This window comes from Triticum aestivum, chromosome 2D (assembly GCF_018294505.1).
Source record: "Triticum aestivum cultivar Chinese Spring chromosome 2D, IWGSC CS RefSeq v2.1, whole genome shotgun sequence".
NCBI classification, from domain to species: Eukaryota; Viridiplantae; Streptophyta; class Magnoliopsida; order Poales; family Poaceae; genus Triticum; species Triticum aestivum.
In genome coordinates, this window is record NC_057799.1 from 595,223,954 (window position 1) to 595,250,462 (window position 26,509).

The following is a 26,509-nucleotide window of genomic DNA, read 5'->3' on the forward strand; positions in this document are numbered from 1 at the left end:
GAACTTGATAAAGAGAATACCTCATCCATAATTTAAGTCTTTTTTACCATGGGATACTATTTTCGGTACATGCATATAGAAATGCAAAATAGGTTTGAATATTTGTCATGGTTATAAAAGCATCAACATGCTTATATTTTTGTATTTGGAGCACTAAATACAGCAGTATATTTGTGGGCAATATTGTTTCCATAGATATGTTATGTATTTATGAAGAAAGCGTACAACTTTTAGGTTTCAAAGTCTGCTGAACCTATCTTAAGAAAATGTCGTGACAAACAATGGTCACTAACGACCTTCATTTGTGAGTATAAAATATTTCAACTGAAAATGTGTATATATTTAAAAACCGGAGCTTATGCTCTCTTTTTTTCTCCCGGAAAATGTAGGAATGAAGTCCCGTCCCCTTCACACAGCACAGATTATTTATTCGAGGCCAACTGGACTACGAACCCAAGTCCAGCATCTCCCTCCCTCCCTCCCTCCTATAAAGCCTCCTACCCCGCCACCTACGGGAAGCCAGCTCCATTCCACCAGCTCCTCCTCCTCTCCCCACCCAACAACAGCAGACCAGCAGGCAGCACAGCAGCTCAGCCCAGTCCCTCAACTGCCGATGGCGAAATGCAGCAAGATCCGCAACATCGTCTGGCTCCGGCAGACGCTGCGGCGGTGGCGGTCCCGCGCCGCGGCGCGCACGGCGGCCGGCGGCGGCGGGGGCGGCGCGGTGTCGGTGCCGGCGGGGCACGTGGCGGTGTGCGTGGGCGGCTCATCGCGGCGGTTCGTGGTGCGCGCGGCGCACCTGAACCACCCCGTCTTCCGGGAGCTGCTCCGGCAGGCGGAGGAGGAGTACGGGTTCCCGTCGGGCGCCTCCGGCGCGTGCGGCCCCATCGCGCTCCCCTGCGACGAGGGCCTCTTCGAGCACGTGCTCCGCCACCTCTCCTCCTCCTCGTCCGCCGCGCGGTTCTTCACCCTGGAGGACATCAAGAGCGGCGCCTACTCGTGCTGCTGCGCGGCCGCCGGCGACGCGCTCCCGCTCCTCCGCGGCATCTCCTCCGACAAGTTCGTCTGGTGACTCCACTCCGAGCTAGGCCGGCCGGCCGGCCAGCCGCGCGCGCGCTCCACGCCATTGTGGTGGTAGTGGCCGTCGTGTTTTTTTTTTGGTTGTTTATTTTTGTTTCCCTCTCCCTCCCTCCATTGTCGCCGGGCGGAGCAGAGCCGCCGGGACGGAGCGAGAGGTCGTGAGCGGCCGGCAGGAGGCGGCGAAGTGAGATGGCTGAGGAACCTCCGGGCCTTGAGACGCCCGGGTCGGTCTAGCCATCCATTCACTCCCTTGTCAAATCCGGGCAGGAAAATTACTTAGTAGTGCCAGGGATTTATTCTTTCTTCTTCTTCTTGATTATTTTTCCTTCACTTACCGAATAATTCACCGTTGTAAATAGCTAGTAGCCCGTGCTACGGCGATTCGGCCGCATTGCAAGTGAATTGAAGTGAAACATTTCTACTACCTACTCTAGTTCTTTGTACTGCTAGTCAGTACTACTCACCGTTGTGTGATGTTGAGATTTCAAATTTCTCTTGGTTTCCGCAGAGAGTCGTACGCACCGTTCTCTGAGAAAACTGTATTCTACTCAGAAGTGCAGATGGGTACTGGTTTGCCTTTCTGAACTGCATGTGGTAGGGCAAGCTTGAAGAAGATTTGAACTTGCATGGTTTAATTAATGGGGGTTGGAAGCTTTACGGGTAGTAGAATATGTGTGTTCACGCTGTCGCTAGGCTGGTGGCAATGATCATGGAACAACCATCCACCACCCGCTACCAGCTCGAATTATCATCTATTATTGGCAATAATTCGTCCTGCAACTGCAACAATCAACATAAGTAGCAGTAGCATTTCCCGAATCGCAACCGCTATTGTGCAGTCAACTAAGTATTTTTCAGAATTTTTCTCTCCTGCCCGAGATTACGGTATGGCCAGTGCAAGGCCTCAGGGTGATGCCTCGCATGGCATGTAGGATCGGATGTCAGGGCCTCTCTCTTTCTGGGGAGATCACCGTCACGCTCTCTCAAAAGTGTTCAGTCACCATGCACGGCGGCGGTTTGTATGGAATCCTGACGAGCATAACGTCGGCCTTTCCACAAAGCGCCGACCACGGCGCAGCAACTTTCTGGGTAGCAATGGATGACATTTTTAGGGGTTGCTAAACATGGTGGTAAGCCGGAATCTCGCATCTTTCTATCTTCTCCCTCCCTGGCCTGATAGAAAGAGATTGGATCAGGGTAGCAGCCTGGAAAGACACAGCACCAAGCAATTCAATCATGGAAGAGCAGAGAGGGCCAGCCGCTCGACCGCGGTGGCGCCTGCTAATCAAATTATCCAAAGGAATTAACGTCCTAATAAAGCCTCAACCTCTGTGTGTACAGAGGGTGAGACTGACGCAGAGTCCCAGGTGGCCCGTGAACTCTGCTCTTTCTCTCTCTAGCAGGTGCGCTCCTCCTTTTTACTGTGGGCCGGTCTGCCGCTGGTGAGAACAGGGACAGACAGGCCCGGGCGCATGTGGGCGGCGGGCCCGGACCCATGTGTGATGATACTTGGTGCCCGGCCCACCACCGGCGGTCGCCCGCCTCCGTCCCGTCCGGGTCCGGCCGTCCGTGGTCCTTTGCCGCCGGCCCCGTCCGTTTGTTGCTTCTAGTAGCTTTCCCTTTCGCCGTACGGAGGTTACGGACCTGGGGAGGGAGGCGGCCGGCGTGTGCGGTTCACGGGCCGGGTTTGGCTGACGGCGACCGGTTCTACTTTTGCTTGTTGGAGTACGTACGTAGGTGCATGCTGGTTTTTGACGGTTGCGAATGGCCGCCTCTCGCGTGAGCTCCTGACCTCCTGTACGTGGTGGCAGGCCCGGCCGTGCATACGTGACGGCCGATGAGTGGGTGATGGTGCATGCTGTCCTGAGCACCAAGGGCCCCCGCATGTATGTCATGTCCCAGGCACGGAGCTTGTTTGAGAAAGGACTTCACCACAGCAGAGCCCAAAACTGAATGAAAATCACGTATATGAAAAGTGACATGTGTTAAACAGATTAGGGTTTGGAACAATGCTCGATACCCTTGATGGGTACGGCTGTCATATATTTATAAGAGGGAACCGTCCAAATACAAGTTGTGTTACAACACGTATATCTAATATATACTTAGTCTAACACCCTCCCTCAATCTTAACTATGTCCTGAAACACTCAAAAGGTTAAGATTGCAACGACATCCTTCAAAAGAAGGCAAGGGCAAGGGTTTAGTGAAAATATCAGCAAGCTGATCCTTCGAAGAAACAAACTTAATCTGAAGGAGCTTCTGAGCAACACGTTCCCTCATAAAATGATAGTCAACTTCGATGTGCTTCGTTCGGGCATGAAATACTGGATTGGATGAAAGGTATGTTGCACCAATGTTATCACACCAAAGAACATGCGGCTGAGTTGGGGAGACCTTCAACTCTCGAAGCAATGACTGCACCCACATGATCTCAGCTGTGGCATTAGCAACAGCTTTGTACTCAGCTTCGGTACTACTCCGAGACACCGTAGCTTGCTTGCGAGCTTGCCAGGCGATCAAGTTAGGCCCAAAGAACACAGCATGTCCCCCCGTGGATCGCCGATCATCAGGACAACCAGCCCAGTCGGCATCAGAGAATGCTGAGATCAGTCCAGAACGCGCAGGCTGAAGATGGAGACCATATGAACCAGTGTGACGAACATAGCGCAAGATGCGCTTAACAGCTGACCAGTGAGAATCACGTGGTGCATGAAGATACTGACACACACGGTTAACTGCAAATGATATGTCTGGTCGAGTAATGAGCAAGTACTGCAGTCCACCCACAATGCTGCGGTACTCTGTGGCATCCTCAGGAGCAAGCAAGTCACCAGCAAGAGCTGTCAGTTTGTCTGTGGCAGACATGGGAGTCGTAGCAGACTTGCACTGCAACATACCGGCACGACGCAGGAGATCCTGAGAGTACTTCTTCTGAGTAAGAGTCAAGCCACCATCAGAATGAAGAACCTCTAGGCCCAGAAAATAATGCAGTCTCCCAAGATCCTTAACAGCAAACTCAGCACCAAGAGAGGACACAAGCCGGTCTGTAGCAGAAGCAGACGAACTGACAAGGATGATGTCATCAACATATACCAGAATGTACATAGTCACCTCAGGTCACTGTAGAATAAACAGAGACGTGTCTGCTGTAGAGGGAACAAACCCATGCGCACGAAGAGCAGCGCCAAGACGGGCATGCCATGCACGCGGGGCCTGCTTCAAACCGTAGAGAGCTTTGACAAGACGACATAAATGATGTGGCTGAGCAGGGTCAACAAAACCTGGCGGCTGACGCATATAAACCTCTTCTTCCAGAACTCCATGGAGAAAGGCATTCTGAACATCAAGCTGTCGAAGCGACCATCCGCGAGTAACAACCAAAGAGAGAAGAACACGAATAGTAGTTGGTTTAATAACAGGACTGAATGTGTCTTCATAATCAATGCCATACCGTTGTTTGAACCCCTTGGCAACCAGGCGTGCCTTGTACCTCTCAATGGAGCCATCAGCATGTTTCTTCACCTTGAATACCCATTTAGAGTCAATGATATTAACACCAGATGGAGGTGGAACAAGACGCCAAGTGTTGTTTCTTTGAAGGGCATGAATCTCCTGCTTTATCGCAGCACGCCAATGCGGGATGCCAAGCGCCGCTCGAAAATGTCGTGGTTCAGTCGTAGGGTCAGCCTAAGCATGTGCCACACAGGCCGCAAGCCACGCGACAGTGCCGTCAGTGCGCTTCTTCGGTTGGAAGATGCCACTTTTGCTGCGAGTATGGGGACGCAGGACGACAGGCGGAGGTGGCGCTGGAGCTGCCATACCAGAGGAGCCACTATCCATCAGCGGCGAGGAGGACGCACCGGCGGGCGAGTCAGCAGGCGCATCCGGTGGCACGGTCAGGGTCGGCGAAGACAGACCGGGCGTGATCGGCGTCGACGGACCAGGCGACGAAGACTCGGTGACCTGCGAGGCCTTCGGCTCAGGGGAGAGCGCCGCGGGTCCAGCCGGCCCGGCCGACAGCTCCGCAGGTTCGGCCGGCCCAGGCGACAGCGAGGCCGCTGGCCCCGGCGACTTGGTCACCCCGTCGGATCCTCGTGCATGGGGCATGCACGCGTGATCGACGTCGGGGTCAAGCGGGGTAGTGGCGGGGGCAGGCTCGTCTAGCGCCTCATCCGGCGTGGCAGCAACTGGCGCAGTTGTAGCCATATCATCATCCAGAAGCTCAAGTCGAGCGCCTCGTCCAGTCCCCGCACCATGGTTAGGCAACAACAGAGGAGAATATGCAGCATCCACAAATTGATCAGGCAAAACTGGAAAAGAATGCAACTCAGTGACGGGAGTATCGGTGGGTGATGTAAGCGTGGAAAACGGGAAGACAGTCTCATCGAACACAACATCACGAGAAATGTAAACACGATTTGACGGGATGTGAAGACACTTGTAACCCTTGTGGAGGGGACTGTACCCAAGAAACACACATTGTTTAGATCGATACTCAAGTTTATGCTTATTGTACGGACGAAGATCCGGCCAACACGCACAGCCGAACACTTTGAGGAGGGAGTAATTTGGAGTTTCATTAAGCAACACTTCGAGTGGAGACTTCATGTGAAGGCGTCGTGTGGGAATCCTGTTTATCAAAAAACAGGCAGTAACAAAAGCATCGCTCCAGAACCGAAACGGGACATAGGCATGTGCAAGAAGTGTCAGGCCAGTTTCAACTATGTGACGGTGTTTGCGCTCAGCTGCACCGTTCTGCTGATGTGTATGAGGACAAGACACATGGTGTGAGATGCCAAGCTTCTGAAAGAAGGTGTTAAGGTTACGATACTCACCCCCCAGTCTGATTGAACATGGATAATTTTGTGCTTAAGCAATCGTTCAACATGTGCTTGAAATTGCATAAAGACATGAAACACATCAGATTTGCGCTTAATAAGATAAATCCAAGTAAAGCGACTGAAAGCATCGATGAAACTGACATAATAGTTGTGACCACTAACAGAAGTTTGGGCATAGCCCCACACGTCTGAAAACACAAGCTCAAGAGGAGCCGTGACAACACGACTTGATACAGAAAAAGGAAACTGATGACTCTTGCCTTGTTGACAAGCATCACACACTAGAAACTCCTTATTACTCGACTCAACAGGAAGATGATGGCGATGAAGCACATGGCGCACAATGGGAGTAGCGGGGTGGCCAAGGCGAGAGTGCCACTTCGACGACGACACCCGAACACCACTGAAAACTTGAGAGACTCGTGGCACATCAAGTGCGTATAAGCCGTCGCGAGCTCGACCACTAAGAAGAACGTCCCTCGTGTCCCGGTCCTTAACAAAAAAATGGAAAGGGTGAAACTCAACAAACACATTGTTGTCACGAGTTAATTTAGGAACCGAGAGTAAACTACGTGTGACTGAGGGAACATGAAGGACATCAAGCAGATGCAAGGTTTTAGTGGTACGTGAAAGAAGAGATGCCTGACCAACATGTGAGATGGGCATACCTGATCCATTGGCCGTGCGGACCTGATCGTGACCGGTGTAGGGCTGGCGAGTGGCCAGCTTGTCAAGCTGACTCGTCAAATGGTCCGTAGCGCCCGTATCCATGTACCAGGCAGGATCCACCGAATATGAAGGAGTGAACCCGGGATCCAGTGTAGCGAGAGCAGCTTGCTTCTCATTGCCCTTCCCATTGTTCCCAATGCCAAGAAAATCTCGTTTAAAGCGACGATGGCAGCGAGACGCCAAGTGCCCCTCGATGCCGCAGAGTTGACACTCAACCCCACCACCACATGCCTCGCAGTGGAGCCGCTTGCGGCCAGCCGTCGGAGGTGGAGCGGGCGGACGGGGCTGGTTGCCTGAGGTCGGCGGCGCCTTCTGCTTGGCACCGCGGGCGCCCCCGCGGAGAGCAGCGTTCGCAGAAGGGCCCTCCGTGTAGACGCCAACGGAGCGGCGAGTAGCGAGCCTCTGTTCGGTGTTGAGAAGGCGTGCATAGAGATCGCGAGGCGGCATCGGTGTGTCACGTCCATTAATGTTTTCAACGAGAGAATCATAGTCCTCATCAAGCCCATTGAGAATGAACGAAGTAAACTCCTCATCACGAAGAGGCTTCCCAATAGATGACAGTGTATCAGCCAAACTTTTGACCTTGTTGAAGAAGGCCATGACGGAGAGGTCATTTTTCTTGACCTCACCAAGCTGGTTACGAATGGCAGAGGAACGGGCCAGCGATTGCGAGGAAAAGCTGGAGTCGAGCGTGGCCCATGCATCCCTCGACGTCGCGGCAAAGACCACCATGCCGGCCACGGAGGGTGTGAGCGAGGACTGAATAGCACCCAGAATAGCTTGATCCTGAGCGATCCATCGACGATGAGCAGGGTTGGACACCATGACGGAGCCACCAGCGGCCGAGGGTACCGGAACCATGGCCGGGGGACACGGCAGCGTACCATCGACATACCCCTCAAGGTAGTGACTACGCATCAGCGGCAACACCTGAGCGCGCCACAGAAGGTAGTTGTCAGCAGAGATCTTCACCGTCACCAGGTGAGCGAAGTGGAAAGGTCCTGGTTCAGCCACCGATGCGGAGAGCTGCGAGTCATACGTCGGAGGAGCACTGTACGGAATCAGCGCATCGGCCGACGGAGACGTACGGTAGTGTTGGTGATGACCGTAGGGCGCCGTAGGAGGTACGCCGTAGGGCTGCAGCGACGCGACGTGCGGCACAGAGACAGCGTAGGGCGCGCCATACGGCGCCTCGTAGGGCACCGCGGAGGACGAAGCATACGGTGCCGGCGCGACATACGGCGACGACGGCGCGACGTACGGCGCTGAATACGGCCCACCGTACGGCATCTGGACGGGAGTGCCACGAGGGCCTGAGGCCGGCGGCGCAGCAGAGTTCGCAGCGGCGCCGTAAGGTAGCTGCGCGGGATCAAACGCGTGCGACACCAGAGCGGCATCACGGGCGATCGAAGGCGCGGGCGATCGGGGCGCTGGAGGACGCGACCCCGATGCGGACGGACGGGCCCAGGCAAGCGGGGTAGACGCCATGAACGGCGATTCCGTCGCCAGGGTTGACGGAGGCGGCGCGGCGGCGAAGGCCGACGCGGCGGCGGCAGAGGAAGCGGAAGCACGGCGCGGACCGAACGCGTCGTCTGATACCATGTTAAACAGATTAGGGTTTGGAACAATGCTCGATATCCTTGATGAGTACGGCTGTCATATATTTATAAGAAGGAACCGTACAAATACAAGTTGTGTTACAACACGTATATCTAATATATACTTAGTCTAATAACATGCTCCTTGGAACACTGATTTTCTGATGACTCTACGCAACGACTCAAAGGGATTGTGCAACAGGCATAACAAAACCATCAGGCACAAGGCAACAAAATGAGGGCCTCGGTACACGATCAGAGCAGCAAATCAGCAATATGATCGCGACCACATAACACATACGAGGACCCTACCACAGCATCCAGGGACCCGAGAATGCCAATATTAGCACCAATCGTACAGAAATGTAACTCGGTATTTAAACAACTATTCAGAGTTCCTAGAGCTCCTTGTATGGCCTGTTGGAAAACCCGCTGTAATTGGCATGAAAGAAGGTACGTTTCGTAATTAAAGACCAGGTTTGGGTGGCATATCCCTAGCCGTCTCCACTCATGTATATGTTGTATTCATAACCGTTGATGTAAAGACCAGGCTTGAACCGTGTGTTTTTTACTGTGTTTTGATCCTGTGATGTTCATCTTCCTCGTTGGAGAGGAGGCGGCGCTTGGTTTGGCCATCCTATCAGAAGCAGAAACTAGTCATTTAGTCCTAGGTATAGAACGTAGACGCGATAACATTGTTTCATAGAAAATTATACATTACCTCAGTTCCGAAAAGCTTGTCTTAGATTGAACGAGAGGGAGTAGTAGAGACCAGATCAGTCCAGGTATACAAGAGTTAGGGTTCGTTATCAATACCAACAAGAGAAATAGATCCGCAACTAGTCGTAAATTGGTCGGCGCCGGAAGGAAGACAACGGGATTGCAGACGTACGTACTCGCCGGTCGGTCGATGCTTAACTACCGGAGCCTGTTTTTTTGGGGAGCTTTGCTTGTCTATTGGGAAAAATAGGCGTCTTTCTTGTTTGGCAAGCGGTGTAGAACTATATGTATTGTTTCTTTCAAAAGAAAAAATATTGTACTTGTACTAGATTCAAATCAGGTTTGTGCAAGGCTTGATATATAAGCGCCGGGAAGGAGCGCGCACAATCGAGGAGCCTTAAACCTAATTAATTAACTAGGGAAGGCCGGGATCAGGGCCGACGTTCGCGCGTAGCTAGAGCTAGGTACGTAGCGTCTCTCCCTCCCTGTCATCCACGTCTTCCGTTTGGCTCCGGCCTCCGGCTGCCGTTGGCTCAAGGATCGCCGCCGCGGCCGTACGTGTTGCTTAGGGCGAAACAAGATTAGCCTACCTCAAAGAAAAAACGAGATTAGCCACCCGTTGTTGCGACTGTATGTAATTAGGTCGGACTCGCTTTAATTAGCTCCGAGATGACGGCTATGTTTCAGATTTTTCAGATATGCACATGTATGACATTTTTCAGATTTTTAGACTTGTACTATGTTGTAACGAAATTAACCTGATGAAAACTAAAGTCATGGTTTGAAAAAAAATATGCAAAGTGTAATGTTATTGTGTCAAGCCTTTTTTTTAATTTGCCAAATTATTGTGTCAAGCCTGGTACAAAGTGAAATAAGCGACAGCGTACCAGGTGATGCAGTTTGCTTACATGGGTGAACCGTGCTAGCTTTGCAGTGTACTTTGGCTGGCATCGTTCCTGCATCACGACGAAGAACATGCCGTCTCTAAACGGCGATGAAATTGCCGGTCCAATTTCCTTCAAGAGGTCAAGTGCCACTATGAAGAAGAACATGCCCACCCCCACCTGCTCATCAGGAAATGCAGTGAAGCCAAACGGTCTTGGACAACAATGTCAGAAGAGTAAACTGAAAAGACTTCGTGTGGAGGATGTCCTCATCTCGGATGATCCAGACGATGACAAACCAATTGCATTAAGGATGGAAGTTTGTGAGAGGAAATCAAAGAGAATCGATAGAAAAGGTGCCATGCCAGATGGTGATTCTGAGGATGAGAGACCGATTGCATTAACCAACCTCTACAGTGTTTACACATATTCCACTACTCTAATCATATTTGCTTATTTCAGGTTGGCAATTTCAGAGTAGAACCACCTGGCTTGTTCAGGGGACGTGGAGAGCATCCAAAGGTACAGATTTGCAAACATGTAATCACATACCAGTTCAACCTTAGTTTAAAGCTGTGACACTTATTATGGATCAGAGGGAGTATATCTTTATTCTGTTTCAAGTAAGGGAATTCAATTTAAGGCTCTCTGTTTAATTGTTTTAGATGGGAAGATTGAAGCGACGCATCCGACCAAGTGATATTACAATAAACATCGGAGAAGAGGCTCCCGTCCCAGTGTGCCCTATACCTGGAGAAAGGTACCTTAAAATTGAAGTTACTGATGTTAAAAATTGGAAAATACTATTTGTGAAGGAATATTTTTTTCTTTGAAACTGATGAAGTAATTTTAACAAGTATATATTGTTTATTGGTCATGTGTTCTGCAGCTGGAAAGAAGTCAAACATGACAATACTGTTACATGGTTGGCCTGTTGGAATGATCCGATAAACGAAAAAGATATCAAGTATGTTTTCCTTGCCGCAAGCAGCTCACTAAAGCGACAGAGTGACAAGGAGAAATATGAGAAGGCCCGGAAACTGAAGGTGAGAAAGTTTGTTTTGTGATGCATAGAGCTTTTGTGTCCTGTGTAATAATTATCCTTCTATGGCCATGGCAGGATTACATACGCAGTATTCGGGCAAATTACACCAAGGATTTCAGGAGCAAAGATCAGAGGAAGAAACAAATTGCAGTGGCAACATACCTTATAGATAAACTAGCCCTCAGGGCAGGCGATGAAAAGGTATATCGTCATCAAATACTATTTCCCTTTTATTCTACAATGTTGGGACACAATTTTTGTTGGCAATGTACTGTACCCATATATATAAGCTGCTGCATAAATTGTTCTGCTTTTGCACGATAATCATTAGTTCTTTATCAAAAATCTAGTCCTTTCATCATACATCTGTGTATAGTTTTTTTTGTTAATCTCTATATAATTAGCTTTGAGATTCGTTGACCTATGCTATAAAGCTACTTCAATCCTTTTCAGGATGAGGATGAGGCAGATACTGTTGGTTGTTGTACACTGAAGGTTGAAAATGTTACTTGTTTGCCTCCAAACAAGCTTCAGGTCTTGATCTTCATTCTTTATATATTCTTGATTGTTGCTCACTATGAGGAATTAATTTCTACTAATGTTTATCTGATATTTGCTCATTGCCTTTTCAGTTTGACTTTCTTGGTAAAGATTCTATAAGATACTATAACACTGTAGAGGTTGAACTAGCTGTATACGAGGCGATTAAGGAATTCTGTGCAGGTATCTCGCAATGCTATTTTCCCATCCGTCCATCTCTTCTGAGGAGTATTAACTACTTGTCAACTATTACTTGTCAAGTAATCCCTTCTGAGGAGTATTATTTACATCTTTTTCATGTATTGGTTTTCTAGGTAAAAAGAAGGGAGGACATGTCTTTGACAAGCTTGATACAACTAAACTAAATGCTCATCTCAAGGACTTAATGCCTGGCCTGACTGCAAAAGTCTTTCGTACATACAATGCTTCCATCACTTTGGACACCATCGTAAGTTGAATGCAAATTTCACTCTCTGCTCTCCATCATTATGTTGCAGTACTGTTTAGGCTCGATAAAGTTATTGCCTCAAGTACGTCACAAGTAAAACATTTTAGGAGCCTCTGTCGTACTGTTTTGTTTTTGTATCATTCATAGCTTCAGATAACCCTGTTATCTACTTCCTTACTATATTCCCAAAATAGAATGTGTAATGTTATCATGTCTAATGTGACTAGCATGTTATGTCGTAATATATTTCTGATCGGAATAAATATACGTGCGATCGTGTTACAGTTGAACAAAGAAACAACAGATGGAACCGTTGATGAAAAAGCTAAAGTCTATCAACGAGCAAACAAAGAGGTAAAAGCTTTCACTCACTCTTGAGGAAGAAAACTTGCATCATAACTATTCTTGACTCAACGATGTTTCTCATTTACTCAGGTTGCTATAATCTGTAACCATCAGCGTGCTGTCCCAAAATCACATGATTCCCAGATGAATAAGTTGAATGAAAAGATTGATGAATTAACGGTTGGTTGTTGCCCCCAGATGGTTAATTATCTCAGATTTGTGCTCGGCCCGCAAACTTTTTGTCATTGTTTTATTTCGTTCTCCAGGCTCAGAGGGATCAGTTGAACGTAGAATTGGAGAAAGCAAATAAACTTTTGTCTAAAAAAGTGAAGAAACGAAAGCTTGTAGGCTCTGATGGAGATGCGAAGCGAAGGAGAAAATTGACCCCTGAAATGTACATCTCAGACACAGATATATCATTTTCTTTCTGTACTTGTCTGATCAAAGAATGGAGACAATCTCATACATAATCTAAATTTGCAGGTTGCAGAAGAAGTTATCTCAGGTTGAAACTAGGATAGTGGAAACGGATAACCACAAGAACAACAAAGAAGATTTGAAGACGGTGGCACTAGGCACATCAAAGATCAACTACCTTGATCCTAGAATTACTGTGGCGTGGTGCAAAACCCATGAAGTTCCTATTGACAGGGATAAGGTACCGTAGTTTGAGGGACTACTTCTTGCCTCTATTATGAGTTATCCGCATAGCTATTAACCTCGCGAGTGCATGATCGTACTGCTCATGTTCATATGTCTCTAACTCTATGCATATAGAACCCAATTCGTCTGATAGAAATTAAGCTTCCTACGATGTTTCAAAGTTTAATTAACTACACTGCAGCCATCAAATTAGTTGTGTGCCATACGTGTGCTTTGCTCTATTATTTCAAATGACTACTTGTTTAATTGTTACTAGCATTTTACAGTCCTTAACAAGCTGTTTGGATTGGCTATTTTTGTGACAGATTTTCACCAAGACAATTCTGGAGAAATTTGCATGGGCGATGGATGTCGACCCAGATTTCAGATTCTAAGGGTTGTCTGCTGTCTGGTCAATCGGTATGTCCAGGATCATGTTTTTTTAGAGAGTCCAGGAACTAGGCTCATATTGGCCAACGGCCAGTGGTCACTCTGTGAGGACAAAGACTAGCTCGACCAGTAGAGTAGATTGTTACTGTTCCATCCAGTAGAGATGGCTCTTTCTTGTACAAACAGTTTGAAATGTAATACATAAATTTATTGTTTTAGCGTGCATGGTTCTATGAGCGGCAAGTATGCATATTGTGTTTTCTGGCTTGTGTTTCTTGGCAGCGATTAAGCCTTGTACAACTTCTCTCTCGAAGCCGGCTTTCGTCTTGCTTTATAGACAAAGCCATAAGGTCGATTGATACAGCGTGTTGAGAAAACACTCTTACAAAGCCATTCAAATAAAAAGCTAGACAAAAAAAACCCAATAACGCAGAAATGCACAGCATGCCACCAAGCAAAAGCACATGAGTAGCGGAACCACAACTAATAACAACAATTGAGGTATGGACCAAAAGCAAGCACGCCTCTCCATGAATAAATCATCAGACTTCATTGCCGCACCCCCACCATATGTAAATGAGAGGAAGCAAAACAAGCCACCAAACACTAGTACCGGGGATGCAATGCGTGACGATCCAAGCTTTGCTCGAAAATGCCGCCCGCACCACAACTAGAGGGAACCTATATTCCTCGATGATGCCCCTAGGAGGGTAATGACACAGTGCATCGCTGCCACATCCGTTAGAACAGACCGAGTTTTCACTCGGAGCACGAACAAAGTGAGGGAGAACACCCACAAGGCCACAATAGTGCCCCTAGGAGGGACGCAACACCCGTAGGTGCCGCCAATGTCGGCACCAAAGCGCAGAGCTTTCAATTGGTATTCCATCACACCTCGTTGAAGGAAACTGACTACCAAGCCCACCGCGATTGGATCGGAGCCTCTAGATCAAGATCAAGGCTCGGCCAATGCAAGCGTTGACAACATTGCCAGGGCCACCCTCCTAGGGGGACCGTTGAGGGCATAGCTACCCGTCGACCACCACCCTGTCCCGACCAGATCTAGACCGAGACGGGTGGCACCAACAACGGGTCCCTTTCTCAAGAGGATGCATTATTCTTCGTGTACTTTTGAAATCTTCTTGTGAATGCAAAAACTCTCACATGGTAAATGATTTGTGGTACTTAGTTGAAAATGGATGGTGCTGGTGGAGGAGGATGCCTCAAGGGACCTGCTCAAGGATCTTGGTAACATATATAACCTCGGGTCCACAAGTGGAGGCTGCAGGTACCGCACAAACCATCTAGACCGAAACATTGATGCCATCCTACTTTATAGCAACTTTTTGATGCCATACTATGCTTGCTCTCGTTTTGATCACAGTTTTTTTTTAGAAATATTTGATCATAGTTGTATTTACTGAGAAATGTTTCCCCTTTCCCTCACTCAAAAAAGTCAAAAGGACTGAAACTTGCACAGTTCTTTTTAGCATTTTCAGTAATTTGTTACTAATTCTAGTCTTTAGAAAAAAGATCTAGTAGGTAATTAGAACTGGATGGAATAATATGGATCGGAGGGAGCAATAAACTTATTGGTCCATGGTATCACCATGTGTATGCATTCAAGCCATTGAAAATATGAAATGCTTACTCTTAATAATTTGCTAGGTGACTGAACTCATCAAACTCTCTGTTCCCATTGTGCTAAGACGCGTGGAATGAATAATACTCCCTCCGTCCCATAATATAAGAGCGTTTTTTACACTAGTGTAGTGTCAAAAACGCTCTTATATTATGAGACGGAGGGAGTAATAGTTTGATTATTCAGGCGACGATTTCTTTACAACTGAAAATAGCCAAGGCACAAATTAAGCACTAGTCTACCTGAACTACTCCACGATCCACGACTAGCTCATCTGCCTCGTCGTCCTCCTCCACCTCGTCCCCGTATGCACCCATCCGGCCCGTCGCCATCAAACGCAATCCAAGCGAAGATGATTGATCCTGTCATGGCGACGAAGGAAAAGCAAATATCCGGCCACCCCCTGCGTTGTATGATCGTCAGTACACGCGCCCAACCGGCGACAAGAAATAATCATCCAAGAAAGAATTGAGCATAGTGATCACGAACTCACCCGTCGGCGCCGCCCTGCGGCCCGTCGGTGAACATCGTCCGCTGCAGAATAATTAATCCGGACGAGGGATTCAGATCGAGATTTACTTTACTATTACTAGTGCTGAAAAAAGAGACCAACAGGCGAAGGTGCACTAGCTTACGTACCGCCCTGGAGTTGGCGGGCGCGGCGGAGGAGAGGCGGGAGGCCGGCCGGAGCGCGAGGCCGGCCGTTGACCGGACCGCCGCCGCCATGGATCTGTCGCCGCGCGCGGTTCGTTGCAGACTCGAATTATGGGGCGCGGGGGTTTCGATTGAGAGGAATCCGGCGAAGAAGCCAAATAAGATGAGCACGACGTCTATCACGGCCGTTGCCGCTGCATGCGGATCGGACCCACCGGTCCCAGCGGAAAATTCCCATTTTCCAACCGGTATACGGATTGGATACAGTCAAATCGTATCTGGCCACCCCCTATACCTCGTATACCGGCGTTCCAGATTAGTCGGACGAAGTGACGTCTCTCGCTCCTGACGTCCAATCTTCCGGGGCCGTTCTCCGGCTACTCCCATCCACAGCGACCTCGTCGGTGGTGCGGGGGTCGTCGGATCCACGCGTGTGGATCGTTTTTATCTCTCGTAGTCTAGGTTTTTAGGCCGTTCATCGTCTTGGCTTCGGTAATGATGACGACAGCGTTGAATAAAAATTCTTCGGATCCTTCCCTGACAAGGCCATCAGTTCTATGGTTGGGGATGGACTTGAAAACCAGTATGTTCAAGTAAGGATGGCGTGGCGGCGGCGGCATCCTCATGGTGGATTTGTGTCCTCGGGCTCCGTCGTTTGCGACGATGCGTCGGCGTGGAGCTTGGGAGGTAGTCCAGGAGCGGATGTAGATTGTGGTCTGCATCGACGACATCTGGAAGACGGAACGTGTGCTGGGCTCGCGGTTCGTGGATGGCAGGTATGGTTTCCTCCTTCGGCGTCTTAGTCGTGGCGGAGGTGCCAAATATAGAGTTCGATGGCGTGTCCGGGGTGCTGCCCCGGTCTGATTCGTTCAACGACAAGGGCTTCACTTTTGGTGAGCCACCTTGGAGGTCCGCAAAGCTGCATATCAGCGATTGAGCTGCATCGGGCTCGGGTGAGAAGGTGATCCGTCATTCTTTTCTTCGGTGGCTGCTATGGTGGTGCCGGAGGCAGGTGACGGGCGTTGGTGTCAAACTCAGAGATGTTATGTTATCTTTTCAGTTTTGTCATGTCGGTCCTCACATGACTTGTACTTTGACCTTTATGATATGAATGAGACACATATTATCATGCAAAAAAAGAAGATTAGTTGGACGAAGAAACGATCGAGAGGAATTGACCTAGCCGTTCCAGTGCGTTGTAAGAGATTTTTTTTTTATAATCTTCAATGACCATGATCTTATTTTGCTGCATCACTGAGATACACTATCACTCTCATTTTCGTGAAATCGTGAATAATTTATAAAAATCATGAACATTTTTTAAACTTGTGAACATATCTGAAATCTTGAACATTTTTTACAGTTTTTGAAACATTTTCTAAAATCATGAAAAAATCGAATTCATGAACATTTTATACTATTTGCAAACATTTGATTTAAAAGGTGAACATTTTCTGAAATATTTTTTCTTGAATAGGCGAACATTTCTACAATTGATGAACATATATTTGGAAATTGGTGGAACAATTTTTGAAATTCACGAACTTTTTGAAATGCATGATCATTTTTTGAATCCGCAAATATTATGAATCAATAAACTATTTTGTAAGTCACGAACAGTTTTGTAATTTTAGGAAAATTTTCAATTCATGAACATTTTTTGAATTGGCGATTTTTTGTTCAATTTCGTTTATATTTTTTAATACATGAACTTTTTTAAAAATCATGAAACTTTTCAGATTTTTTTTCAATATTGCGAACACTTTTTGAATATGGGAACATTTTTTAAAAATCGTGAACATTTTCTAGTCCACAGATATTTGTGAATTCTATTAAACATTTTATTTTAAAATTCACATTTTTTAATTTTAAGATTTTTTAAGTCTCAAATTATTTAAAGTAGAAAAAAAGATGGAAAAGAAAAAAGAAAAAAAGAAAAGAATAGGCCGCTCGGACATGGGCGGCCCAAACAGGTGCGCTGTATCTTCTCCCAATGCGCAGAGCGCAGTATAGAAGGTTCCTACTGTATGAGCCGGCCCAGGCAGGGATTCCCCTGTGTGAATTATTTTTTATCACTTATAGGTGGCATCGGTGGGTAATATTTTGCAACTTTGAGGGCAATTTCGGTGATGTACCGCCAAAATCAATAGCACTTTATTATTAGGTATAGATTGAAGCTAATTGATGGACTTCACTACCTTCTCAGCATGTAGGTATTTCACCAATTTTAAATAATGGTACTGCAAACTAAGCACATAAGGACTAGGTATTGCTCATTTCTTGATGGGACTAGTATAACTGAAATTGAGCAAATTTTTATCAGCGTTACGTACCATGAGGACTTGTTTGGGAGCTAAATGGAGCCGTGAAGTGAAGTTGTCTCTTAGTCAGCTCTTGAAAGATCATGATGTGTCTGCACACAACGCATTGAGCAATGAAGCATGGAAGCATGGACAAGTAATACTTTTCAACTGAATACCAAGTCCAACATGTCATTTGATGCTAGCCAAGTCAAGCAATTGGAGCAAGATTTGAAAATAGCTTATCGAAGTGTCAAAGATTTGACAGCTGAAAGTGGCTTTGTATGGGATAAGGATAGAATGATGGTAGATGCACTAGCGAGTGTTTGGGCTGCATTTGCTGCTCATAAGAACAGCAAGGGTGCCCTCCAATGACGAGATAAGTCTTTCCATACTATGATGAATTGGCTTCGCTCTATGAAGGTTAGTGAGATATTATTATTTGCATTTTTACATCATGCTTTAGTCATATTTTTCTTTATGGCACATTAATTCTTGAAGATGACATATAGGTCGTTATGCTCGTGGTATGGGCTATTATGCAAGCAAGGAAAATAATGTGGTGAATTATGTTGACGAAGAGCCTAATTATTGTCAGTCGCCATCACCTACTTTACAAGGTGCAGGTGAATCTGGTTTCCATTTTCCTATTGTAGGAGAGACCCGGGATTTAAATGTGGATACTGCCCGGCATTTATCAACACCTTTGCAACAATTGAAAACCACACCAAGCTCCACGCAAGCACCTACAGAGAAGCCTAGCAAAAAAAAAGCTGGGTACCGGATGGATTTCATGAGCGATATCTGAAGTTCATCCCTACAACATTAACAAGTGCATTACAACTCTTGAAGATTTAGCGGGACTACAATTGATGTTTTTTTGTTTGTCGCCCCCGAAAAAGTCACGCACCCACTCTGTCGCAACTCGGAAAATAAAGGTCGGATCCCAGTTACGAGTTGAGGGTGAACTTGCAATTCAGACAAAAAAAAGTCGGGCCTAGGTTGCAAGTTGAGGACGGACTCGCAACTGGGATAAAAAGAAGGTCGGGCCCTAGTTGCGAGTGCAGGGTGGGATTGCAACTTAGGCAAAAAAAAAGGTCGGGTCCCAGTTGCGAGTCGCATGTGGACTTGTCGCTAAAAAAATGGTCGGACCAGTAGCGAGTCAAGGGTGGACTTGCAACTGGGACAGAAAAAAGATCACACTCCAGTCATGAGTCGAGGGTGGACTTGCAACTAGGACAAAAAAATGTTAGACCTAGTGGCGAGTCGACGGTGGACTTGCAACTGGGACAAAAAGAGATCGGGCCCCAGTTATGAGTCAAGGGTGGACTTACAACTGGGACAAAAAAGGTTGGGCCTAGTTGCGAGTTGACGGTAGACTTGCAACTGAGACAAAATGGTGACCCAGTACTATCAACTGGGGGAAAAAGGTCGAGTCTAGTTGTGAGCTGATGGTGGACTTGTAACCGGGGAAAAAATCGGGCCCACTTGCGAGTCAAGGGTGGACTTGCAATTGGGACTAAATAAGATCAGTTGCAAGTTGTGGGTGGACTTAAAACTGCGACAAAAAAAGTTTCGGGTCCAGTTGCAATTCAGGGATGGACTTGCAGCCGAGACAAAAAAATTAACAAAGTGAGGCGTGCATGAACAAGATCAATTAATAAAAAAGCAAAGAAAATTAATCTTGATTTCTAAATCATGTGATTAGAAAGTTAGATGTGAGATACTGTAACAATCGGTAGTAGGACGAATTAACTCCCGCAGAAAAGGTCTGAATTAACAAAAAAATTACATCTCTATTCTCTAACGTAAGTCGTTTTGGCAGTTCAATCTTACATTATTAGGAACAGAGCTAGTATATTACAAGCGCGTTGGTTTGTCCGACAATCCATCCTCCACAGGTCTCGTCTTGTTCTTCTCTACCTACCTCGTCCTCCGATTCGTCCTCCTCGTGATCCGACGAGCCCCGGCGGCCCGGCCCAATCAATCGCACACGTGAACATACCTATTCCGACGAGGGCAAGGAAGTGAAAGCAAAAATCCGGCCACCCCCTGTATATAGACTCTAGTCGTCAGTATACGCGCTCAACCGGCGATAAAATAATCAAACTGAGCATACTAGTACGAGCAGTAATTACGAACTCACCCGGGTGGCCCATCGTCGAAGCGGCCGTGCTGCCCACCGGTGTACATCGTCCGCTGGAGAAAATTAGACCCGGACGAGTTAATCAGCAGACGCGCACGTACGAAAGATTCAGATCGAGATTAGTTTACTGCTAGTACTTGCTACAGAAGAAAACTAACTGACGAAGGTGCGCTAGCTAGGTAGTATACTTACCACCCTGGTGCTGGCGGACGCGGGGCCGCCGGTGGAGGAGGAGAGGCGGGAGGCCCGCCGGAGCGTGAGGCCGACAGTGGACCGGAGCACAGCCGCCATCGATCTGGGGCCGCCGGAGTTTCGATCGATCGAGGGGGAACCGACGGAAGGAGTGGTTGATCTGAGTTCGGCGGGTGGAGCTTCGTTGATGGACGAAGATCATTCGGGTCTCGATGTCTCTCGTCGTGCACGCAATACAATACGTTTTTTTATACCTGCGCCACGCAATATGTACTGGAAAACGTTTAGGAGACCGCGCGTGTCGGAGTGAGACACCCGAGGAAGTTACCTGCTTTTTTTTTTTGTGAGCGGTGAGGAAGTGTCTGCTGCACCGATCGTGGCCGTCCAATTCCGCACCATCCCTCAATATGCACGCACGGTACAGGGCCGGCCCAGTTCGGCTGTTTTTGGACCGGGTTTTTGGTTCCGTGTTTTACTTTCGGTTTTTTTTCTCGTTTCCTTTTTCATTTTTATTTTTATTTCCGTTTTGTCTATTTATTTTTATTTTTATTTCGCCAACATATTTTTTGTAATCGTGGATTTTTTAAATGCTGATCCTTTTTGAAATTTGCTAGTTGAAAGTCATGAAAAAATCGAATTTCGTGATTTGTCCAAAATTAGGAATATTTCTTGAATTACAGATTTTCACTTGAATCTGCGGCCATTTTTTGAAATTGTTGAATCTGTGAACATTTATAGAAATTTGGGGAATATTTTTCGAAATTCAAGAACATTTCTGAATTAGGATTTTTTTTGAATTTTTGGGAATAATTTTTAGTTTTTTTAAATCAGCCAACAATTTTTAAATTCATGAACTTCTTTTAATTCGCGAATATTTTTAGAACTTTTTTTGAAATCTATTATCATTTTTGATATCTTGGAAAAAAATTTGAAATCTAAAAAATATTCTGAAAGAAATTTCAGAACATTTTTTAAAATTTGAAAAAAAATCAAAATCAAGAACATGTTCAAAATCTGTAATTTTGATTTAAAGAAGCAAAAAAAGGAAAACCAAAAAATGGGGCACCCCGCCCCGCACCTGGCCCGGACCAAAAAGGGCGTGCGGGGTGCGCGTTTCCTGTCTTTTTAGCACATACTGCGCGGGATGGGTACCCCTGTCCTGGAAGCGCCTGTTCCACGCCTTCAGCACCGCAGAAGGCAACTAGCGCTCATGGCAGCAGCTGGTGAGCCGGCCCATGAACGCGCACGAAGAGAATTCTATTATATCACGAAAAGCCATCATTAAGTACTTTACAGATGGTTGCTAGGGTTTCAGTCATAAATACGTGTGTACTCCAAGTATGTATAGTACGTTAGCAGAGAGTTCTCCCACGTATAAAGTGTAACTATGATTACCTTTCTAGTATCATAGCCAATTGCCTAGGGACAATTCCACACCTCATATCACTGCTACTGCACACTTGCTTTCTCACTTTTTTTTCCAAAACTTGCAAACTATCTCGCTAAAAAGTTTAGCAAAAACAATGTTTATTGCACATAGGGTACTATCTGACAAATAAGACTTTAGAGAATACAATTTCTACCTACGGTTGGTTTTGGGGTTCGACACTTCATACTTACCACCTCTACTTTGAAAAATGCTACAATACTCCATGCACTTACGGATTATCAGTAGACAAAGAGTGTCGCGCTAGTCACAAAATAAAAACCTTAAGTTTTGCTAGTACATAGATTTTCCATAGGGATGTTCATTCTTGCGCTTCCTTCTTAGCGTTGGACGTGCCACTCCTTCCATCAAGGCAGTTTTCTCTGTTCATTTGTTTGTGATCAATAGTCTGTATGCAGAACAAATTGAAAATTACCCAGTGGTCTCTGTTCATTTATTCAACGCATTAATATGCTCACAAAGACCACGGGAAAGCTTAAAAAAAACCATAGAGTAAATGCGGATAGCTTATGCCACCGCTTTAATTAGGACATCCTTGCCTCCTGCCGATAACAGCTATCCCATGCAGCCTTTATCCTGCTCCCAAACCCGATCATTGAGATATTTAAAAGTGCCTCTTAGAGTGCCCCACATCGATGGGCACGCATAGATATCTATCACTCGGACCTGAAGATTATCCTTCACAGCATCACAATATGTGGGTTGTTGGGGAACGTAGCATGCAATTTAAAAAAAATTCCTACGCTCACGCAAGATCTATCTAGGAGATGCATAGCAACGAGAGGGGGAGAGTGTGTCCACGTACACTCATAGTCCGAAAGCCGAAGCGTTTGTTAATGCGGTTGATGTAGTCGAACTTCTTCACGTTCCGACCGATCAACCACCGAACGTACGACACCTTCAAGTTCTGCACACGTTCACCTCGATGACGTCCCTCGAACTCTTGATCTAGCAAAGTGTCGAGGGAGAGTTTTGCCAGCACGACGGTGTGGTGACGGTGATGGTGAAGTTATCCGCGCAGGGCTTTGCCTAAGCACTACGTGAATATGATCAGAGGCGTAAACTGTGGTGGGGGGCGCCGCACACGGCTTGGAACAATTCTGTGTCTAAGAGGTGCCTCCTGCCCCTGTATATAAAGGAGGGAGAGGGGAGGAGGCCGGCCTTGGGGCGCGCCAAGTGGGAGGAGTCCCACTTGGACTCCTAGTCCAATTCGCCCCCCCTTTCCTTTTACCGGAAGGGGAAAGGGGGAAGGAGAGAGAGGAGGAGAAGGAAAGGGGGGCGTCGCCCCCTCCCCTAGTCCAATTCGGACTCCTTCCCTGGGGGGGGGAGGCGCCGCCCCTTGTGGGCTGCCTTGCCTCCCTCCTATGGCCCATATGGCCCATATCTTCCCCCGAGGGGTTCCAGTAACCCCCCCGATACTCCGATACGTACCCGATACATCCCGAAACACTTCCGGTGTCCGAATACTATCGTCCAATATATCCATCTTTACCCCTCGACCATTTCGAGACTCCTCGTCATGTCCTTGATCTCATCCGGGACTCCGAACAATATTCGGTCACCAAATCACATAACTCATAATACAAATCATCATCGAACGTTAAGCGTGCGGACCCTACGGGTTCGAGAACTATGTAGACATGACCGAGACATCTCTCCGGTCAATAACCAATAGCGGAACCTGGATGCTCATATTCGCTCCTACATATTCTACGAAGATCTTTATCGGTCGAACCGTTATGACAACATACGTTATTCCCTTTGTCATCGGTATGTTACTTGCCCGAGATTCGATCGTCGGTATCTTCATACCTAGTTCAATCTCGTTACCGGCAAGTCTCTTTACTCATTCCGTAATGCATCATCCCGCAACTAACTCATTAGTCACATTGCTTGCAAGGCTTATTATGATGTGCATTACCGAGAGGGCCCAGAGATACCTCTCCGATACTCGGAGTGACAAATCCTAATCTCGATCTATGCCAACCCAACAAAACAACTTCGGAGATACCTGTAGAGCATCTTTATAATCACCATTTACGTTGTGACGTTTGATAGCACACAAGGTATTCCTCCGGTATTCGGGAGTTGCATAATCTCATAGTCAAAGGAACATGCACTGGTGCGCGTCGGTCCTAAACAAACGGTTTTAACCCCTTTCCGCGACGACATTTGGAACCGTCGCCAAGTGAGTGTGGGCGATAGGAGGGTCCTTCCCACACGATCCAGAAACCGTCGGGGATATGCCCTCCTGGCACACACGTTTGGCAAAATGAAGTCATGTGCGACCGGCGAGCGCTCAAATACGGAAATACGTACAGTAAAGCTAAAAAAATACAATTATACGGCAAAATTGTTTCCGGTCGCAAGTACATCCCACACAGTTAGTCCCCGCTAAACATTTCCGTTCGTATGCACATCCCACACATTCGCTCCAAGGAAAACGTTTCCTTTCACAGGTACATCACACACAATTTTTCCGTTAAATCGTTTGCGTTATTGAATGTATCACACACGGTCCATAGAAGAAACTATGTGGCAAATGCTGTCCATCACACACAGTTTTTATGTGGTAAACGTTTGCGCAAGGTGGCCTAACGCAAACAGTTTTCAAGAGAAAGTCATGTGTGATTGTTCATTGATCTAACATGGTTTATTCCTAGAAACTGTGTGCGTTGCCTGAGGTCATCGCCCACGGTATTTTTTCAACAACCGTTTGCAATAACAAAACCCAATTAGCAGGCAAATTCGCCATTAGCAGGCTAATTATCTGATTATTCATAATCCATTTATTAATCTAATTGACATTTCATATTAAGCACACAATATATTTCATTTCCATATTAAGGAAGCAGAATTTCATAATTGAAATACATCAGAGTAGAACATGATATAGCTTCAGCACTCAGCTACCCCATTACACAACTGCAACAGCAGCAAGTTCCACATGCAACATGTAGAACCTTTCGAAATTAGCATCATAGACGGTATATAGACAGATGCATCTCATCTGGAAAACTGCTGAAGCGGAAGGCGAATATTGAGCCTTCATTCATGTTGAAGGTCTTTGCAACTTTAGGCCAGTGCCTGTGGATGATTGGCCGTCCATCCTTCGTCCTCTTTAGGAACACTTCAATATTGAACCATGAGTGTTGTATGAAAACCTTCCTCGCCTCCTGACCATAGAGGTGGTTTGAGAGGTAATCATCAGTGAACTGCTTTGGAAAGGCCTGAAAACAAGAATGTGCATAAATATCTTCTCTATATTGGAAATGGGGCAAATGAATAAAAAAAGGCAAGGTATAATAGTTAGTACCATCTTGTAGTGAACAGATGTCTTCTTCATTGTGCAGACAAAGATCTTGTTGTTTTTTGCCGCTAATTTCTTTATCCTAACAATCTTTCTGAGTTTCTTGACTTGACTGATATTCATGGACAACTCATTTCCCCATATGCAAAAAGGGTCGAACAGTGGGTCAAAACCTCTGACAGCAGGACCTACATGTGCAAGACCAAATTGTTAAAAACCTAAATATTAGAATGGTTCCTGCAATTGCACAATAATGTGCTAGTAGACAACGGACCATGCACGTGCTAACCTCGATTGTAAACCTCAGTGCTTCCCATAGGTTTCCCTGCAACACATATAAGGTAGTTAGTCATCAGGTTAAGTAAGGGTTCGCATGCTATCAGTAAAATATGTTGATGAAAAATAAGCACATTGCAGATTCATCAGATTAATTCAAGCCACACGAAAACCCATTTACCCAAACCAAGCATGATTAAGAACTAGGAAATATAGAACTTGTATATGTTTCTCATGTATTAAGTGCAGCCAAATTCGATTTATTCCTCACATGCACAACAATACAAAATTCTACCCACGACAATTGGATATTGCATTGCAGAATTGAACCAAGCAGTTAACTAAACACCACAACAAAATGAACCAAACATTAACTGAGCACCACATTGCACAATATAACATACTCCTAATAGAAGATCAGATAGTTAACCAAACAGTTAACTACAGCCAATTGTAGCAATTGTATTTGTTTCTCATGTATTTACTACAACCAAATTCAATTTATTCCTCATATGGTATACAATAACAGAATGCACCCACAATTTTATAAAGATAAATTCAATTTATTTCTCACATGGAAGACAATACAAAATTGCAGCGTGAAGAATTGAACATCACATTTGTAGAATTGAACCAAACAGTTAACTGAAGACAACAACTAATTAACAAAACAGTTAACAAGTGAGCACCACACTGCACGACATATAGAACATATACACTAGAGCAACAGATTGCATGGTAAAATTAGATAGCACAATTCACTAGAATTTGTGAAGGAAAGGCAGGAGCATCACACGCAACGGGTAAACCGAGCATGCTTAACTGGCGTAGCTAGCAAATGGCAAGGTGCTCCTTCAAGATTTGGGGGTCGACACGAATGGCAGCCATCACGACCTCATCCGCGCGTGCGGCCGCGATTTGCTTCTCCGCTGCCAAATGCTCCTTGAGGTCCTGGCTATACTCCGTGCACCATGGCTTAGGCCGACGCTTATTTGGTGGAGGGGTCGGTGATTTGGGTGGAACGTGTCGCGCTCGCGCCGACGGTCGGGGCATGTGGGATGTGGAAGGAGGAGGAGGAGGATGGGGGTCGGGTGTGGATTACCTGCCTGAATAGAGGAGGACGAGCAGCGTGAAGGAGGGTCGCCGACGAGGAGGCGGCGCTGCAAGCAAGGAGTGAAGGTGGATTTTGGTAAGGGGGAGGGGGGCGGGGAGGTAGATATTTCCACGGAAGTCAAAAATTTGGAATCGCTTCAGCGAAAAAACTGGCGCGCAAAGTGT

General features: G+C 46.6%; 2 protein-coding genes across 2 annotated transcripts; both read left to right on the forward strand.

Annotated features, from left to right (window-relative positions):
* Positions 1 to 516: 516 nt before the first annotated feature.
* LOC123050256 (auxin-induced protein 6B) lies at positions 517 to 1,506 on the forward strand. The gene has a single exon (XM_044473080.1). The coding sequence runs from the start codon at positions 614 to 616 to the stop codon at positions 1,070 to 1,072; it is 459 nt and encodes a 152-aa protein (XP_044329015.1). The 5' UTR covers positions 517 to 613; the 3' UTR covers positions 1,073 to 1,506.
* An 8,439-nt stretch (positions 1,507 to 9,945) lies between these two features.
* On the forward strand, positions 9,946 to 13,269 carry LOC123056007 (DNA topoisomerase 1 beta-like). The gene is made up of 13 exons (XM_044479784.1): positions 9,946 to 10,272; positions 10,317 to 10,376; positions 10,520 to 10,614; positions 10,744 to 10,900; positions 10,975 to 11,100; positions 11,353 to 11,433; positions 11,532 to 11,622; positions 11,754 to 11,887; positions 12,173 to 12,241; positions 12,323 to 12,412; positions 12,499 to 12,626; positions 12,716 to 12,890; positions 13,201 to 13,269. The coding sequence occupies exons 1-13, from the start codon at positions 9,946 to 9,948 to the stop codon at positions 13,267 to 13,269; spliced, it is 1,602 nt and encodes a 533-aa protein (XP_044335719.1).
* Positions 13,270 to 26,509: the final 13,240 nt, after the last annotated feature.